We start from the raw sequence: 14,920 nt of genomic DNA on the forward strand, positions 1-14,920 counted from the left end.
TTGATAGCAAAACGAGGACCTGTCATCTTCATACCCTCGAAGAGCTGCAACAGGCGCCAGGAAACGAATTCCCTGTTCCTCCAGCATCATTGCCGGCGCCCATCACCTTCGCTCACCATCACCATCAGCAAACAGCATCAGCTGCAAGCTTCCCGCATCTAATGAATGACTAGCTCTGATCTGTGATTCCATGCATCCATGCCAATAATCCCCTTTTCAGGTTCGCACTGCACTGCTCTCACATGGTATCATCATTGCCACAGTTGGGGAGGAGGGAGGGAGAGAGAGATCAGATCAGGACTAGACCAGATCAGATCAATGAATGGAAGCCGGCCGGCGATCAGAGACGATCGAGAGGTCGAGGGGAGGAAGAACGCGGCCCACCTTTCCGACGCCACACGGGTACGCTGCTGGAAAATTACCAGCTAGCCCAAGATCGCTCAGAACTCTAGCAGCTGTTCTTCGCTGGTGCCGTGTGCCGCCGCCGCCGCCCCTGATGGATGAGTGATTGGGCGGCGTCCTGGTGACCACTTGATTAGCGCACAGATCGACCGATTAAACAGTGCCGTCCCCGTACGCCATTGATGGCCCCCCCAGCAGGTCCTGCTTGGAGCTTTTAAACTGGGCTATCTTTAGAGCATGGGCTCATTAATCTGTGTCATCACGTACACTATCTATACATCAATGGTAAGTGTAATGTGCTAACAAAATGATGGTCCACCTTATATAATATGCATTCTGAATTTAAATCGCATTGAAACTTGCTGCAGCTGCAAGTTGTTGTTTTTTTTAAAAAAAAAAGGAAAAAGGAAGGAAGAAAGCGAGAAGGATCTGGTGCTATTTCACCTGTTAAAAGGCGGCCCAGGCGCGAAGAGGATCCAGCGAGGAAGGGGTTGGGCTGATGGGCGCACCGCGCACGCGTCCCACGCCCACTGGACAGCCGCACAGATGGGCCCTCCGCCATCTGGATCGACCGGACGAGTCCCAGTTTTCTCCAAGTGGGCCATCGGAAGGTCCACGCTGGCCCTTGCCTTTTCCCGTGTTGCCCCTTGCCAGGTATTCTTATTCCCTTGCATCCAATCTTTTTGCTTCTTTTTTTATTGTTTCTCTATTTTTGCTATGGACCACTACTAGTTTGCTTTAGTTGAAGGCATCAACCGAGATCGATCAGCTGTGGATGTGTCATTTGTGGGTTACGTATGAGTAATGAGTTGCTTGTTGTTGTAATGTCTTAAAAACCAAAAACGAAAAGGAAATAAGAGAATTGCTCCAGCACATTTTATCATAACACAATTTGCGCGTGTGTATTCTTTATGCAAATCGATTTGGGTAAAGGGCTATCCTACAAGATTCCTCGTAAAAAAAAAGCTACTTCCTCCAATTTGTGTAAATGTGTATGTTGTTTTAGCCTTCTTAACTCTTTATGTGAATTTATGTCATTGTTGAAGCTTATATACATCTTTTACTCTTTTCTCCCTTCCTTGTATTTACATGAAAAATGCTATCGCGAATGAATGTATCATTATTCCTGAGGATCAAGTTCACTTGATACAATTTCTTAATTCTTTATGCACAAGTTGGAACGCAACCTGCATAGGCAATAGTAAAATAGTAACATATAATAAGTCATCTAGGGGTAACTTGTTTTGGCAAAAAAAAAAACGAGTTCTAGCATATATAGAAGGAGTAAACCAAACCCCCTCCATCCATCAATACAAAGTACTCCAAAAGATTAGATCATGTGTAATCACATATGGGGTCAGTAATGTAGAAGTATCTAATCAGCTCACACCATGTGTAACCTAAGTAATTGTTCTGGATATTTTATTACCGTTTATTGAAAAAGTACATTTGAAACGTCTATGGAAAAAGAGTGAACTTCTTTTTACAAGGAAAAAAAAAAACTTGCATCTGCACTAAACAAATAAGCAAAGACGATAGGGGCTTCATTGCCATTTTTGCTATCAGACTGGACTTGGGAGAATTTCCTTTTCTTTTATTTTCCATTTTTTTCGAAAGACCAATTCTCTTTTCTATTTTCTCCCACGCCCAACCCAGTGCGCGTATAAAAGCCGGTGCAAGGCGAACCCGAACCATTGGCTCTCCTCAGTTGGCCACCACAGACACTTCTCCTCTCCTTCCGCTCCGCTCGTGTCTTCTCCGTGGGAGGAAGGACACGAGACCGGGAGCAGCGGCGGTTCCTCGTAGATCTCCGGGTAAGAGAAGGAAAGATGAGAAGGGATTGGAGAAATGAGTTCCGAATCTTTTCTCTATTGCGATTTTGGTTGTGTTGAATTTGGTCTTGTTAGTCTGACAACAGCCGCTCATCCCATTCTTGGGAACAGTAGATCCGATTTGTTCCTGCGACATTGCGATTGATTGGCCCGGTTGCCGGATAACTATCTGCATAAACTGCGGCCAAAAAGTTCTTGCGGAGGGATGAGAAAGACGATTAACAATTTGGCCATCTTGGTTCGGAGAGATAACTGGCCTCTAGGCTCTAGCCATTACTTGATTGCTGAATAATGCATTTTATTTTTTTGATTCCTGAATAATAGATTGTTGTTACTCGATTCCTGAATAGTAATGGTTTGTCATTATTTGGTCCCTGCATAATGGTATCTAATGCATATACCGTACTGCTTCTGTATATTAAGCTAAATCGCCGTGTCCCAAAGATTAGATCTTTTTGTTAAATTAGAAAACAGGGAGACAAGATCCAAGATCCTGCATCTCTCAATGTCAATGGAGGGTCATAGAGAATTTGCTTATCCTGTTTTCTTTGCTGAAAATACAGTAACTTGTTAATAGCAAAACTTTCCGATATTTTCTGTCGAGTTAGTTATGCTGTTGCTGATTTTTGGCCTTTGTCTCTTCCTTTTTTTTTTAGAATCTGTAGCAAATGGCTGACGGCGAAGACATCCAGCCCCTTGTATGTGATAATGGAACCGGCATGGTCAAGGTTTGTTGAACTCATTTATATTTCTTCATAAGCAGCAGTCTTGTTTTTGTGATCTAACTATACATCCTTGCAAATTGTTGGCAGGCTGGTTTTGCCGGTGACGATGCACCAAGGGCTGTTTTTCCAAGTATTGTTGGGCGTCCCCGTCACACTGGTGTGATGGTTGGCATGGGGCAGAAGGATGCTTATGTTGGTGATGAGGCCCAGTCCAAGAGGGGTATCCTGACCTTGAAGTATCCGATCGAGCATGGTATTGTTAGCAACTGGGATGATATGGAGAAGATCTGGCACCACACCTTCTATAATGAACTCCGTGTTGCGCCCGAGGAGCACCCTGTTTTGCTGACCGAAGCCCCACTCAACCCCAAGGCTAACAGGGAGAAGATGACCCAAATCATGTTTGAGACCTTCAATGTTCCTGCCATGTATGTTGCCATCCAGGCTGTGCTTTCCCTGTACGCCAGTGGACGTACAACTGGTAATAATCTATTAACATGATGGTCCAATTTCATTTAGGGCACTTTTCCATCTTGGTTATGAATTTCTGTCCTTTCAGGTATTGTGCTGGACTCTGGTGATGGTGTCAGCCACACTGTGCCAATCTATGAAGGTTATGCCCTTCCTCATGCCATCCTCCGTCTTGACCTTGCTGGGCGTGACCTGACTGACAGCCTGATGAAGATCCTCACTGAGAGAGGGTACTCCTTCACCACCACTGCCGAACGGGAAATTGTAAGGGACATCAAGGAAAAGCTCGCATATGTGGCTCTTGACTATGAGCAGGAGCTGGAGAACGCCAAGAGCAGCTCATCTGTGGAGAAGAGTTATGAGCTGCCTGACGGGCAGGTGATCACTATTGGGGCAGAGAGATTTAGGTGCCCCGAGGTCCTCTTCCAACCTTCCTTCATTGGTATGGAAGCTCCTGGCATCCATGAGACCACCTACAACTCTATCATGAAGTGCGATGTGGATATCAGGAAGGACTTGTATGGTAACATTGTGCTCAGTGGTGGCACGACCATGTTCCCTGGTATTGCGGACCGTATGAGCAAGGAGATCACTGCGCTTGCACCAAGCAGCATGAAAATTAAGGTGGTGGCACCACCTGAGAGGAAATATAGTGTCTGGATAGGAGGTTCCATCCTTGCCTCCCTTAGCACCTTCCAACAGGTTGAACTTACACCTTTCATAATCCACTTGCTATGGCAAATATTGCTACTTTTTAGTATATTCTGTATGTTCTTCCTATTAAGTATATGCTCCGGTGTTTATGCTACAGATGTGGATCTCAAAGGCGGAGTACGATGAGTCTGGGCCAGCAATTGTTCACCGGAAGTGCTTCTAAGCTCAAGGGCTCACTTCGTCTTCATTCTCTGTATCCGTTCCTTTCCTTGATTCTGTTTCATGTAAGGTACTATGTTTGAGACTGCCAGCCTTTGAGCAGGCAGTGTTGTTGGATTTATTATTTTGTGGCTCGCTACAATGCATGCATTGCTCCAGCTCCTTTCCATGCCAAGTTTGTTGCTAGTGGTGAAAACAACAAAAAGAGGTTGGAAGTTATCAGAGTACCTAGGATCATTTATTTTGGCTGTATGCGAGACACATTATTGGTTTTCTTTGTACATCCATCTCTGAGATATGCAATTCCTTTGATCGATTGCTATTCGTGCCAATGATTTCTTGGTGCTGGTTGCGCCATTGTCATCTTACAAGTTGATGTCTGGTAACTAACATGGGGTTACCTTTGGCTGCTAGTCAGTCCCCTGCGTTGCAGAGCGGTGGATGGTTCTTGTGCTGATGACTGAATGCCCTGATTACTAGCATAGCAATTCTGTTGTTGGTTATACCGTCCTGTCACTCTTTGGGGGGTATTGTATTTGTTGCCGTGACCAATGCAAGGTTGCTGATGAATTTCCTGTGCTGATGGAGTTCTCCCCATGGTACTGAAAAAGGTACCATTTGTGAGTGCATGAATTCAGGAACATGGGTTGTCCTCTGTCAGTCTGTCTGTCTGCGTGTGCCTAACATGGGCTGCTGCCGTGCTTGAGGTTTAGGGGCCAGGCCAGCGTACGAGACCACTGCTTCATTGCTGCTTCCAACTTTCTTTCAGTACCCACAAAGTGATTGGTTATGCTCCAAATGATGCCTTTTAATTGCAGACCATGGTAGCAGGTAGCTATGTTCTTAGTGTTCTTGTTCTTGCTGCCGCTACTCTTCCAGTTCCAGCTGCTTTGCAGCCGTAGCTTATGGAGTGGTTATGCACTGATAGGAATAGGTTTTGCACTGGTAAAATGAAACGCCCATCATTTGCCCATTCTTTTAGGTTTATTTACCTGATGAAATAATGTAGATACCGAAGTACTATGTTATAAACTCGTGGTGGCACCCTAGACCTAGAAAAATCGAAGGGTGTTGAACACCCTGTTTTTTGTTCCATAGACAACCTGAACCTGGCCCATTTTTCTCGCAAGAGAAAGAGTAAAGTGCGCTAACAGCCCCAAAACTTGTTCCAATTTGTCACTTAGGTCCATTAATTTTCATACCTATGCCTTTAAACAAGCTAAATGGTTCCTCTAGGCTATAGTTAGTGTTGATTGGTCAACTTGACAGCAATGTGGGGTCAATTTCACCCAAAAATTCCAGTTCAACACTCATAACATCATGCTTATTCTCATTCTGTCTCTGTGTGTCTCTCTCTCTATTTTTGTATGTGTGTATCAAATGGCCATTGTACTATGCCACGCTAGCAATTATATGCTGATTAGTGATATTTGGACTCCCGGTAGCACAGTTAATAAGTTAAGGGCTCCATATTTACAAATTAATAGTACATAAATCTATATTACTCCCATAAACAATTGCTAGTACACTTTCTTAAGAGAAAAGCCCATTCGGATGAACTTTCATCTTCCATAATAGAAGGTGGATGTCAAGCTCCAGAAGATGCAGTAGTGGGCCTACAATTTCATCCACCAAGCCTAGTGTGTTATTGGGTCAAAAACTGAGCCCACTAGGCTTGCTCAAGCTCAACAGTAGAGAGGGGAGGGGGAGGAGGATTTAGGGCATGATTGGTTCCTTGGATTCAGCCCAGCCAAGTCCCCAAGAGGCAACCTTAGCTTGATTGTCAGTCTACCATTTGGACTCGGCGGTCGAGCAAAAATCGGTGGGCGTATGCAAGTTGGAAGATTAGGGCTACTGCCCCGGTTTAGGATTATCGCCCCCGGTTTAGAGGGTGGGCGCATGCAAGCTAGAAGATTAGGATTCCTGCCCCGGTTTAAGATTACCACTCCAGGTTTAGAGGTTGTCGCCCCCGGTTTAGAGGTTACCGCCCTCGGTTTCGTGCCACTCGCTACCCATATATCCTCACCACCATCGCTCCCACTTGCTCACACTCGATTTTCGCTATCACTCAAGTGAACCTCTCCTCTCTTCTCCCTTTTCCTCCCTGATAATCTTATCATCAAATCCCCGTGGGCCCTAACCTCTCCTCCCCCTCCCCATTCTTTTTTTTGCAGCGGAGATTTCTCAAGAACTTCATGCGCAGGCAAGTGATTTCGCCCTTCCCCTTTGTTTTCTCTCCCCCCCTAACCCTAGAATGCTTGAAAAGTCATGGTTCTCATCTCAAATGTGCAGCTCCCATAGGATATGAGTTGTTTGGTTATTTGAGGTAAAAAAGCAAGTTTATGTTTGCCATAGATTTTAAGTTATGCTGCTTTCTTGTCAATTTTTCCAAGATCCCGATTGCTAAAATCAGTTCTTCCTCGTGCACGGTTGCAGATCTGCCGGCCTCTTCTCCATCCCTTCCCCTTTGTTCTGTCCGTTGACGCTTCCTACTACTCATATTGCGGTAAAAACTCTACAAATCTTTGGATTGCGCTTGCATAAGGTTGTGTGCTCTTGATGCTATTTGCATGACGAAAATTATGTTAGTTTCCTTTTATTCGTGGATGTACGTTATTGATGGCAATGCTCATTTATGTGATAATCGGGCATACATGCTAATAATTTGTGTAAATCTTAGCATACTTGTTTATACTAGTGATGTATTTTCGGTTAATATGATCATCTGTCTATGCCATGCTTTGTGTGGGAAGAGTTGTATGCAATTTACTGCGGGACCCACAGTAAAATATATAACCCACGCCACGAGCGCCACGCCACACCGCACCTACCCCAACGCCCTGACACTCCGTCCCCACGCCCCTGGCCCCACATGTCATCGAAAGCGGTCGCAAGGCACGCGGGTGCGCAGCACAGCGCGTCGCTTTCAGTTCGTGCTCCAGCCTTTCGGTTAGTAGTTTAATCGTTTTCCACTTTTCCTCCTCGTCTTCTGGGCTCTGGCTGCCAACTCCAAGAGCGGCCTGCCAATCCGAGGAGTGAGGGAGAGGGAGACGCGCAACTGGTGCGCAAATGTCAATCCGATGGTACCGCCGCGGTTCTTCTCCTCGTCGGCCGGTCGCGCTGGAGCTCCGCCGGTGAGCCATATCCCTTGCTTCCTCTCCTGGCCTGTGGTGTTGTGTTTATGTAGCTGTCGTCTCTGCCGGCGCGTTTAGGCCAATGTGCTGTTCCTGGCGGGAGGAATCATGGATGGATTAGGCCTAGTGGGCGGTTCTTGCTCCGTTGGCAGTCTGTTTGATTGCAGGACTAGCGCCGGTGGAGATTAGTTGTTGCCCTGTCTAGACTCTAGATGGGAAATCGATCGATAGGTGATGTAAGTTCGTTCTGCACCAAGCTCGTGAATGTTAGCTTTGTGAATATGATGCTTGCTGTCTCAGTAATATCCTGCAATCATTAGATACAGATAGCCTTTTGCGAAATAATGGTCTGGGTTGAGGGGAACAGCAGTTTGACTTGCATGTTCTCCTTTGGATGGCTACCTGTTTAGGCATCCATTTCCAGTTTGTTGTCAATAAACCCATTGCTGAATGAAAAGACTATGCTACCACTAGCTACTAATTAGTTACCGCCACACTAATTTATGGAGATTTCCGAATGGTGAAATCACTTCTTTAGGCCTGAGTATGATATCAAAATGACATTTTTCAGGGCTAGGCGAACAAATGATTTCTTGTATTAACTTAATAGAAAGGATTTGTCATCGAATCATATTTTGCCTGTGTATTATCATGGAAGTGCCATCTTATCCCAGTCCTGGCTGAATTGTTGTATGTACATTCAATGCTTGATGTCTTGGGTGAGGAGAATAGTAGTACCCCTTCATATTCTTCTTTAGAAGACTACCCACCTTTTTCAGTGAGTTTCAGTTTGCTGCCAGTAAACCTACCAGTGAAACATGTCAAAGCTGCAGAACTTGCTACCTCTGGCTACTGATTGGTTGCAGCCACACCCACACTAATTTATGAAAAAGTTCAGCTACGTAGGCCGATAAAATGGCTCTCTGGAAGTTTAGTTGCAACTATGGTTGCTTTCATCTTGCGTATTGGTTAATTATGTTAAACACAGTGTGGTTTAAACTCTGAGTGTGCTTGTAATAATCACGGACTGATGCCTCTTTCTGAGGGGTTTGAAGCCGGAACCTTTTCCATTATCTAAAAAAAACTACGGTTGCTTTACTCATTGCAGTCACTGCAATATTTCCTTTTCATGGTGTTGCACCTTTTTAGGTATTTACGCAACTAGTACCACACCATAATTCAGTGGCTACAGATTTTTTATATCATCAATCTTCACTGCCATCAGAAAGACTGGCGGGCTGAGTTGTCTAATTTGTACACTGATGTATAGAATATATCTAGAAATATATAGTAGTTGATTGTGTCCTCAAATTTCACATTTTCCTTTGATCTTACATGATCCTGATAAAAATTGAACTCTGGCTGTGCTGTGAGGTCACACCTAAAAAGTATGAAATGTGCATGAAATGGATTTTAACACTTTATCCCAAATTGCATTTTAATACTTTATTCCTAATTACATTCCAGGTCCTCCTTGTCCATTGGCTGCCAACCCCAAGAGTAACCACCAATCCAAGGAGTGAGCAAGGGGGTGCACGAGTGGCAAAGCATCAATCCGACGGCACCACTGCTCTTCTCCTCGCTAACCCCCAATGGTGAGTTCATCTCGTTGTAGCCTTTAGTCCTTTCCTGACCTTGAGTGTTTTTGTTTAGCTGTCGTCCTTTTCTGCCGTGGCGTTTAGGCCAATCCGCCAATGCGCTGTTCCTGGTGGGGAAATCATGGATGGATTAGGCTTCTGTTTGATTGTTGGACCTGCGTCAGCAGAGATTCTTCCTTGTTTCTTCTTGGGGAAAATCGATAGGTCATGAAATTTGTTCTGCACCTTTGATTGAAACTAAAATCTCAATTATTTTGGGCTTAGTATGAGATCTCTTGGGGATATGCAAAGAAATGGGATTCTGGTATGAGCTGTACAATTTTGCTCTGTTTATTGGTGCGGAGATATCCTCTTATCCCAATCATGTTTGAATGTTAGCTATGTGAATATGATGCTTGTTGTCTCTGTGATATGCTACTATCATTAGATACATATAGTTCTTTGTGAAAGAATCCATGTCTGGGGTGATGGAAAGAGCAGTTATCTTGTATGTTCTTCTTTGGATGGCTACCCATTTAGGAATCCAGTTCCAGTTTGTTATTAATAAACCCATTACTGAAGCATGAAAAGGCTATACTACCACTAGCTACCAATTAGTTACCACCACACTAATTTATGCAATTTTTCGAATGAAGTAAGTGATTTCTTTATGGCTCAGTAAGATATCAAAATGGCATCTTTTGAGGAATAGGTGAACAAATGGTTTTCTTGTATTAAATCAACATAAGTGATTTGGCATTAAATCTCTTTTGCCCTGTGTATTTTTTAGTATGGAAGTGTCCACTTATACCAGTTCGGGCTGAATTTGTTCCATGTAAATTCGATGCTTGATGCCTAAGGTGATGAACAGAGCAGTACCCCTGCATATTCTTCTTTAGACAACAATCCACTTGCCACTTTAGTAGTGAGTTCCAGTTTGCTGCCAGTAAACCTACTGCTGAAGCATGATAAAGGTGGCATTTCCTAGCTCTGGCTACTAATTAGCTGTCGACACACTAGTGTCTCTAGAAGTTTGATTATAGATCTGATTACCTTCCTCAATGTATTCCCTGCAATGTTTCCTTTTCATGTTGCCGCACTTGTTTGGTTCATTTGGCAACTAGTATCAGTGGCGGACGCAGGATTTCAATATTGGGTGTACGGAGATTATAAACGACATACTACCTCCGCATAAGCAATCATATCCTCGAGATCGACTCGGTCCTAATGCAATATATCTCATCTTGCATCAGCTTGCTCATTGACATCATATCATAAACCAATATGGCATTCGTCTCCCTTGATCATTTGAAAGCCCGCCAACATCATAATTGTCCTTCCATCTTCATGAATTACCAACACCACATGTTGTCCTATCAACCTGATGCTCTGGCCTGCAATTTTAGTTTCGCTACTTCATGAAATTTGAACGAAGGCATCAAGACATGGCCATCACAAAGACACAGCCATTCTGTAGATGAGATGGGACTTAATTCGTTGAGCGGAAGACAGACCTCGGCACCTCTTAATGGTCAAAGCAACGAGGCAGCTGCTGCTGACATTGGGGAAAGCAAGATGGCCCATCATGCCATGGGAGAGAGGGAAACTGGATTGGCTGCGCTATTTGGAGTGTTTGGCTTAAATATACATACTCTGACGGGATTATAAACATGCATATACATACTAGTTGCTGGTGTTTTGCAAAAAATATTGGGTGTACATATGTACACCCATGTCCCTATACTAGGTCCGCCCCTGACTAGTACCACCCCATTAAGTGGCTACAAATTTATGATATCATCAATGACATCAGGAAGATTGTTGGGCCGAATGGTTTCATTTGTATACCATTGTACAATACAGAAAAATATGGTAGTTAATTGTGTCATCAAGTTCCACATTTTCCTTTGATCTTAGGTAATCTTGATTAAAATTTGAACTCTGGCTGTGCTGTGTGGATTTTAATACTTCATCTCAAATTGCTTTCCAGGTGATAACATGATATCGATGTGAAGTTTTGTGGCACTTGTATCCCTTACAAGTAAGTGTTCGGGTGATCCTTTTGAGCAAATGGAAGGCACTAACCAACCCCCTGGAAGCAGGATGCAAGGGGCTCCCTTTGGCAGTTTAGACTTACATGGCAACTCTATGGAAACACATGCTCCAAACTTAGGAAAGCAGATCTTTATCAACTCTCAAATACCTGGGACCCTCACAATGAACAGGGCTTCAGAGCCTGATGACTTTCCTGGGTTTCAGTTCAAAGAAGATGGAAGGAGTGATAAGAACCACCATCAGCACAGTCATCACTCAAAGAACGGCTTGATTGATGACGAGGGACATTATATGACTGAAGATGCTACCAATACCCCCAGTGTCAAAGGCAAGAAGGCCTCTATGTGGCATCGCATGAAGTGGACAGATTCAATGGTAAAGCTTTTGATTACAGCAGTGTCTTACACTGGAGATGATCATGGTGCTGATTTAGGTGGTGGCAGGAGGAACTCTACAATAATGCAGAAGAAGGGCAAATGGAAGGCGATATCGAAGGTCATGGGGGAGAGAGATTGCCATGTGTCACCACAACAGTGCGAGGATAAGTTCAATGACCTTAACAAGAGGTACAAAAGGCTGATAGACATCCTTGGTAGGGGTACTGCTTGCGATGTTGTGGAAAAGCCAGAACTTCTTGATAGCATGAATCATCTTTCTGATAAGATGAAAGATGATGTGAAGAAGCTACTTAACTCAAAACAACTGTTCTTTGAAGAGATGTGTTCCTACCATAACAACAACCGTAGGAAATTGCCTGAAGATCATGCACTTCAGCATTCACTACTGCTTGCTCTCAGATGTAAAGAGGACCATGATCCTCTGAGGGATGCAAGTGGAGATGCTGATGAAGATGATCAAAGTGCGGATTCTGATCATGAGGAGAATGATGATGAAGAGCAACATCCTGTGCATACAAACATGAGGGAGCCCTCCATGGACAAAAGGGCTCGCCACGGCGATGCAGCTTTGCTCACCTCAAGCTCTCATGAAGGTATTAAGAGGTCTGATCCCCATGGCATAACAGTGGACATCAACAAGGCTTTCCCAGATGGAACCAACTGGGCTTTGTTGCAACAGGACTTGGCTTCACAATCACTAGAGGTCCGGAAACGTCTCTTGCAGATTGAAGAAAAGAACCTGGAACTCAAAAAGCAGTGTGTTAAGTGGGAGCGATTCAGGAAGAAGAAGGATAGGGAGATAGAAAGGATGGCGATGGAGAATGAGCATATGATGATTGAGAATAAGCAATTGGAACTTGAGCTAAGACAGAAGGAGCTAGAGTTAGAGCTTAAGCTAAAAGGCCAGGCCAATCATGCATGACCTTTGGTTGATCAAAGCTTCTATTCTGAAGGTGTTAAACTAGTAAATGACATCTCAAACTATCTTAGCTCTAAGACCCTAGGTTGTTGATGCTTGTTCTAGTACTGGAAGCCCAAAATTTGATCTAGTTGTAAGTGTAACACTATAATTGACATGGTTAGTGATTAATTAGTTCCAATATTATTACCAAAGGTACCTTTGTCTGGAAATAACTGATTTGCTGCTTGCTTATATATTGTCGAGTTTAGCATGCCCTGGTTGTCATGTGCTTTGAGATGATGAGAATATGTTTGCTCATTCTGTTTCAGTTGTTTCAGGTCGCAGATGGCTTCTGATTCAGAACGGAGTTGCGCTTCTGGAAGAGTTAAAGGTGGCGGGTTATCAGAGTACTCGGATAACCATTTCTGTGCATATTACTTAGTTCTGTGTGGTGTACTGGTTGGGCCTCCTGCTTGTAACATTCCCCTCTTGGGCAGTAGCAGTATCAGGCTTGATGTGCTGTGTCTGTAAGGCCGTAACTTGAACTATGTCGTGGTACCTTTTCCTCTTCAGCTTTTAATCTTTTATGTCAGGGTGTTAAAAGAACCTGAAGAGTAACAGTTTTAGCTGAAGGAAGAAATCTGGGGTTCAAGAATGGAGTAAAAAGGAGGAATAATAATAATTAATCATGTGCCATTGCAAACGGGTTTTCCTCATTTGACGTCGCAAAATTTCTTTGAGACCAAAACGGGGAGGAATAATTCCTTCTATGTGAATTTGGTGCCTGCTGTCTCATAGTCATAGATGTTCGGCCGTTCTCGCTGATTAGTGTCGCTCTCACCGTCGTGCTCCGCCATGGTGCCACCAGGCGAGGTCATGTCGTCTCGGTGGAGCGTGACGGTTCGAACACCGGAGCCAAGCACCTGGGAGGTGGTGCTCGGCGGAGCGAACCCGGCGCGCGGCGATGCGACCGGCGGAGGTGCAGTCCGGCGAGGCAGCAACACACGTCGTCACCGCGAGGGGGAGCGCTGCTGTCGCGAGGCAGCACCGATTTTTTTTTTTGTTTTTTTTTCCGGCAGGAGGACGACCTCCCCGTGGTGGAGCTCAGGCTCATCGACGGCCGCGGAGCTGGAGCTGAAGGTGAGCACGCATGCTCGCGAGCCAAACGAGTTGGCTGACGAGTTGCTAATGAGCCGAGCCGGGAAGCGTTTTCTGCTCGTTTCATTAACTTGCCGAGCTGAGCTAGCTCGAGCCAGCTCGACATCCACCGTAGCTCTGGCTAATAATTAGCTGCCGCCACACTAGTTAATGGAAATTTTCAACGATCTAGGTAAAATGCTGCTGCACTCCGTTTGGTTATTTTCCCAACTAGTGTCACCCTATTAATTCAGTAGCTGCAAATTTACGATATCATCAATATTAACAGGAACATTGCTGGGTTGAATGGCTATACAAAATCACACTCCATCTCGTGTTTGGTTGGAGGGATGGGTTCGTTCCAGTTTTTTAAGGGGTAGAGAGGGTTATAATGGATACTATTTTAATACAATCATCCATTGGATCCCACGTGTCATTCTCTTCTCCCTTGCATTTTCTTCTTTTTTCTTTTACTCTACGCATTTTCTTCTTTTTTCTTTTACTCTACCTTATCTTCTCGGAGCTGCCTCCACTGCAAGCTTCCTTGCCGTGCCGGCCAGGTCCTCGTCGCCCGCCCCGAGCCACGCGCCCCTCCCTTTCCCCGGCCTCCACCCCTCCCTCTCCTCGGCGGCAGAGCTCCCCGGCACCGCGCTGGCGTCGTGCCGAAGCCAACACTCGTGCCCACGCGAAATGGAGAAATGACAGCGTCCAACTGGGTTGGGATGGTCTGCTCGTTTTGGTGGAATCCATCTAACCCGGATCTAGAGGGTATATTCCCTCCTAAATCCAACCCAACCCATACAACTGTCTATCCAAACACGAAATTATCTGGGTTGAACCCATCCCAACCCACTTTAACCCTCGAATCAAACACACCTAAGTTATGTTGGAAGGCCAAGGGAATCATGAACATGATGCAAGGGACTTCCTTAGACTTGGCTCGGAGAAACGGATCTACGGCAACTTTCAGATGACCGGGGCTACAGAGCCAAATGATTTTAGGGCAGCCATGCATATCAGTGCGTGGCGGGGATCGAAGCCCATTTAGGTTTAGATGACACTTGAAGCCAACTCGGGGGGCCATGTATATCCCTTTTAATTTGATACATAGATCTAGACGATACCTAAATGACAAGTTGAGTGGCAGAGTTGCATTTTAAGAGTGTATATGTACCTAAGTGACACAATACATCAAGTTTAAAGACGACCATTATAATACTACACCAACAATTCTTCTCATGACATACATTCTCCAGGTTATTTTGTCTCATTAAAATGTCATCATCCTCGGGACTGAGCTGATAATTTTCTTTCCGGTGGGTCATGGACTTGGCATTTTCCCACAGACAACAAAATAAAAAGATTATTCAAGAGAACTTGATATTTTTCTATATAAGACCTTCACAAGTAGGTTG

The 14,920-nt window shown here is 44.6% G+C and overlaps 2 protein-coding genes across 6 annotated transcripts; both read left to right on the plus strand.

Annotated features, from left to right (window-relative positions):
• Positions 1–2,066: 2,066 nt before the first annotated feature.
• Positions 2,067–4,635, plus strand: LOC101779822 (actin-7). The gene is made up of 5 exons (XM_004978702.4): positions 2,067–2,216; positions 2,891–2,962; positions 3,047–3,440; positions 3,519–4,132; positions 4,242–4,635. The coding sequence occupies exons 2-5, from the start codon at positions 2,903–2,905 to the stop codon at positions 4,305–4,307; spliced, it is 1,134 nt and encodes a 377-aa protein (XP_004978759.1). The 5' UTR covers positions 2,067–2,216; positions 2,891–2,902; the 3' UTR covers positions 4,308–4,635.
• A 1,965-nt stretch (positions 4,636–6,600) lies between these two features.
• On the plus strand, positions 6,601–13,071 carry LOC101780231. 5 transcript variants are annotated; one of them, XM_022828901.1, is made up of 5 exons: positions 6,601–6,629; positions 6,740–6,809; positions 8,905–9,032; positions 11,005–12,420; positions 12,707–13,071. In XM_022828901.1, exon 4 carries the CDS (start codon positions 11,085–11,087, stop codon positions 12,387–12,389), a length of 1,305 nt encoding a protein of 434 aa, XP_022684636.1. In that variant the 5' UTR covers positions 6,601–6,629; positions 6,740–6,809; positions 8,905–9,032; positions 11,005–11,084; the 3' UTR covers positions 12,390–12,420; positions 12,707–13,071. The 5 variants fall into 5 exon arrangements, with proteins under 5 accessions (XP_022684636.1, XP_022684637.1, XP_004978761.1 ...); XM_022828902.1 differs by lacking the exon at positions 6,601–6,629 and having other exon boundaries at positions 6,718–6,809; XM_004978704.2 differs by lacking the exons at positions 6,601–6,629; positions 6,740–6,809 and adding an exon at positions 7,261–7,437 and having other exon boundaries at positions 12,698–13,071.
• The last annotated feature ends 1,849 nt before the right edge of the window (positions 13,072–14,920 follow it).

The sequence above is a fragment of the Setaria italica genome, chromosome VIII, assembly GCF_000263155.2.
Source record: "Setaria italica strain Yugu1 chromosome VIII, Setaria_italica_v2.0, whole genome shotgun sequence".
NCBI classification, from domain to species: domain Eukaryota; kingdom Viridiplantae; phylum Streptophyta; class Magnoliopsida; order Poales; family Poaceae; genus Setaria; species Setaria italica.